Genomic DNA, 4,339 nt, shown 5'->3' with positions numbered 1-4,339 from the left:
GTAGGTTCTGACAGCGAGTTTACGACGGCGTACGAGAATCCCAGGCGGTGCCGGTGCCAAATCAGGTCGCACCGCCACGGCGGCACCGACGGGGGGCGTCGCCCGAGATAAAGCAGCGCAAAACACAACGGTGGCGGATTCAGACTTGGGCGCGTCCGCGTCTCGGCCGACGAGGAAGCGTCATCCATGTGCTGGTGAGCGCAAGGACAACTGGACACGGAGCTGCCGTACGCCAGGTCGCCAGCCACCACGCCGCCGCCGCCCCCGGCTCGGGGACCCCGCACTGCGCACGTGCCCCACTCCCTGCTGTTCATCTCGCGCCCCGCGCGCGGGCGGCGGCCGGTTGCGCGCGTGGCGTGCACGGCGGCGAGGCAAAACCGGCCACCGCGTTAGTAAAACGGATTGTTTACGCTGGTCCCCTCGCCATATATAACACCAAAACTATTCGAGATCGCGTCCGCTGGTGCTGACTTTCGTGCGAATTATCTGCCCTGTTCGCTTGATCGTAAATTTTCAGTCAGGAACCGTGTTTTTCTCTCACACCAAACCAGCCAGCAGTAAATAATCCACGATCGTTTACGGCCTCCCGAACATGCTGCAAGTTCGCATTCTGCACTCGGCACTCCCCACGTCTGGTGCCAAAATTTGTTTTTACCTGCCCTATTTGAAAGTCGGAGCGAAGTTTCATGAAAGTCGTAGCGAAGGCAGCATCGTGCACCGAGCTTGCTTGCTTGCCGTCGAAACCATGCCAGGAAGTTTCATGTCTCGTTAGACCAGCCTAGGGCTATGGCTATGAACTTTCCCTAGTAGAAAATCTTCAAAACAGAGACAGCAAGGTTAGACCAACTGCGGAGGGTTCGGACTCGGTCTAGCGCAGACAGAAGCAAGGGCCTCATTTTCCGCCGCCGTGGAACCACGAACCAGGAAGCCGTCAAACGTCAATCCATCTTGGCATGTTCAAGTGGTTTCGTTGACCTGATTCAGACGCCCGGATTCTACAGAAAACATCAGATCCCTCTTCACGTGAGCACGGCTGGACGCATTCCCGCCGTTTTCGCAGCTGCTTCGCAACAGCGCGAGCTCACTGTGCGCCTGTGGCTGATGGAGATGGGATCTCTGTGTTTGCAGTAACGTCAACCTAGTTTATGCGCAAAAAAAAAGTAACGTCAACCTAGTTGACAGAATTTAGCTTGATACATTAAGAAGACAAATTCCAGGAGCATAAAATGGTTAATTAATTTTCCTTCTGAACAAAACTCAAGAGAGCTCCTGATTACATGGGATAGGGGGGACATCACAAAAGTAAAAACATGGTTAGGTACCTCCATTTTTCTTTCCATTTAGGAAAGCCCATAACCTATGTGTCCCATCCATCAACAAAGCTCTGCCTGTCTGTCTCCATCACCTATCAACAGTTCCGGACTTCCCGACGGCAGGCGCACCAACACACAGACGCACAGTAAAGAAAGTCTCATGGATGGCGATCACCAGACCCATCACCAGCAGTAGTCAAACGAAAGCAACCCCTAGACAAACCCAACACAAGCGCGAGAGAGAATGAAGTGAAATTCCCCGCCCTGGAGCTAACGAACCACCACGCATGTCATCGCAGATCCACACAGGATCGGAAGCTTCCAAAAAGATCCCTTTACGAAAAGCCAGAGAAAAGGCCGCGAAAAAGCTGAGAAAAAACCCCGATCGACCCCATGCCCGATCAAACGCCGTGCGTGCCTATAGTACTACTCGTCTGCTCCGTAGTTGTCCCTAGTAGTAGTCCGTACCGCACGACGGCACGAGAGCACAGCCCGGCCCTGCTGTCCCCGACCGCGCGCACACGCCGCCAGCCCGGACCCAGCCAGGCTCCTCCGCTGCCCCCGCGCCTCGCCTACGCACGGCCAGCCAGGCCACCTCAAAAAGTCCAACCGCATCGCAACTCCTCCACAGCTCGCGTGCAGCTGCAGCATCCGCGAAGCTCCCCTCCCCCCCGCTACGCAGTCCGCACCCACACCGCCTGACCTGATCTGACTCACGTAACGTACTACTATATATATTTCAGCACACGAGCGCGCCCACACACACGGCGACAGGTGACTGCTGGGTTTTTTACACGAGAAGTGGTGGTAGCGTTTCCGGTCCTGTCGGCGAGCTGGCTGGCGGTTCGGTTTCGGCGGCATGGTGATGGGCAACAACAAGGACAAGGCCAAGTCGGGCAAGGCGGAGGGCGCGCGGTGCCGGCGGCACCGGCAGCAGGGGGCGGGCGTCTGCGCGTCCTGCCTGCGGGACCGCCTGTCTCACCTGTCCCTCTCGGCGTCGCTGCCCTCCGTCGTGCGCGGCGAGGAGGCGGAGGGGTACAGCAGATACCACGAGGAGGCGTCCTCCTGCTGCTCGGAGGCCTCCACGGCCTACTCCTCGGAGGGCTCTAGCGCGGCGTCGTCGGAGTGTGCCAGCCCGGGCGGCGACGAGCCGGCGTTCCACGACGAGATGAGGCGCGCGGCGCGGGTGTCGCTGCTGATGCGGCACGAGCGGGTCGTCGGGGACGCCGATGCCGTGGCCGCGTTCCTCCGGGCGAGGAGGGAGCAGAGGAGGACCACGGCCACGGGCTTCTGGGCCAAGCTGCTGCACGCGACGCGGGGAGGAGGGAAGAAGGACCAAGGGTGCTCGATGGCCGCGCGCGGCAAGACGCTCGAGGAGAGGGCCGCCGCGGCCAAGTGGGCTCTCTTCTGAATTCTGATCGGGCCATCTCGTCTAGGTGTGTTGTGATGGGCCATCTCGAGGAGAGGGACGCTCGAGGAGATGGTCGTGATGGGCTGGTCCTTTTTTTCCGCGCGCGGCAAGAAGGACCAAGGATGCACGCAGGCAGCCCGCTCCTCGCTGTGTTGTGGTTTCGTCGATGACTTATTTCTAGTGTTTTGCGAACAATTTTTTTTTGGGTTCTTTTGGTGCATTTTGTTGATGGCTTTCGCCTAGGTGTCGAAGGGGCATGCAGCTAGGCTATCCAAAATCCATGCTTTGTACAGATCTAAAGCAAAGAACCTGTACTTGATCAGTTAATCAATATTCTTTGATTGGTTTTAACATCAAGAAACTGAACTCAAATGGTACCTATGCCGCTACACGAACTTAGGCTCTGTTCGGCTGATATATAAGTCGGCTTATCGGCTGAAGCTGTTTTGTTGAGAGAGAAATTACTGTAGATTCTAGCTGATAAGCCAGCTGATAAGTTCAAGTGAGCCGGGCCTTGATAAGCTGAGTCGCTGACTTTTGCTTTGATTCAGTAGAAACTTGAAGAGATCAACAAGGCACGACCTGACGACCCATTCCTCTTTATGCTACTAGCCTAGAATACAATTTAGGCATAAATAAGATGCGGAATTACACCCTAAAAATTACTAACCACTAGAGTTTTAGGGTCTATCGAAGTTCGGGAAAAAAAGATAAGCATTTCGCACCTTTTTTAAACGTGTCTTTTCTTAGGCAACAGGATTAAATCTGGATTCTAGTATTATTTCTTTGAAAAAAGTTTAATTTATTATTGAAGTTTCTAATCCAATTTGTATGTGAACAAATTTTCATCTCAATTTACTCTCAAAAATTGTTTCACGTGGTAAAACATACCCATATTTAGATTTTTCTTTTTTTATCTCCACTTACAAGTCGACCTAACACAATTTGTAGGAAAGAGAACATGGAACACTATGTACAAGATACAATAATATTTTTAATCACTATTTTCGTATAAATTTTGGATCTCATTATATACTCTATCACTAAAAAAACAGGCCCCGTTTAAATCAGCACAACTTTTTATAAGTTGTAATAGCTGGAGGGAACCTGCAATTAGATTTTTATAAGCTGGATGGTCAAACAGTTCAAATTAGACTACTATAGGCTGGACTTTTTGATAAGCTAAAACTTTTTAAAGTAGCTAGGAACTTATTTTAGTCGATCCAAACAGAGCCCTAGAACTACTATTCAATGTTTAGTTTGTCACCATACTTTAACAATGTACCTCAAGACAGATAAGACAATCCAACTAAAACGGTTTGAGAGAATAAATCAAGCCAACTATACTTCATTCGTAAAGTCATCAGAAATATAAATCTTCTAGATTTATTCTAAATCAAACGTTTTTATTGTAGATTATAGATATCTAAAACTTTTTATGGATCGACAATATCAAATCAACATTACTAGATTTATAATAAAAATATTTTCATAGTATCTAAACCGTGTGCATTGTGTCAATGTTGTAATAGACTTATATTTACAAAGTGTATGAGTGCATGGTGTCTTCCTCCAGCTATGGGAGCAACAAGACTACTGACACATCTAGACCCCA

At 50.8% G+C, this 4,339-nt stretch overlaps 1 protein-coding gene across 1 annotated transcript; it reads left to right on the top strand.

Annotated features, from left to right (window-relative positions):
- The first annotated feature begins 2,090 nt into the window (after nt 1-2,090).
- On the top strand, nt 2,091-3,068 carry LOC136464543 (uncharacterized). The gene has a single exon (XM_066463493.1). It carries the CDS (start codon nt 2,173-2,175, stop codon nt 2,722-2,724), a length of 552 nt encoding a protein of 183 aa, XP_066319590.1. The 5' UTR covers nt 2,091-2,172; the 3' UTR covers nt 2,725-3,068.
- The last annotated feature ends 1,271 nt before the right edge of the window (nt 3,069-4,339 follow it).

The sequence above is a fragment of the Miscanthus floridulus genome, chromosome 7 (genome assembly GCF_019320115.1).
Source record: "Miscanthus floridulus cultivar M001 chromosome 7, ASM1932011v1, whole genome shotgun sequence".
NCBI classification, from domain to species: domain Eukaryota; kingdom Viridiplantae; phylum Streptophyta; class Magnoliopsida; order Poales; family Poaceae; genus Miscanthus; species Miscanthus floridulus.
The sequence above is the reverse complement of the archived record's forward strand: the minus strand, read 5'-3'. Positions and strand labels throughout refer to the sequence as shown.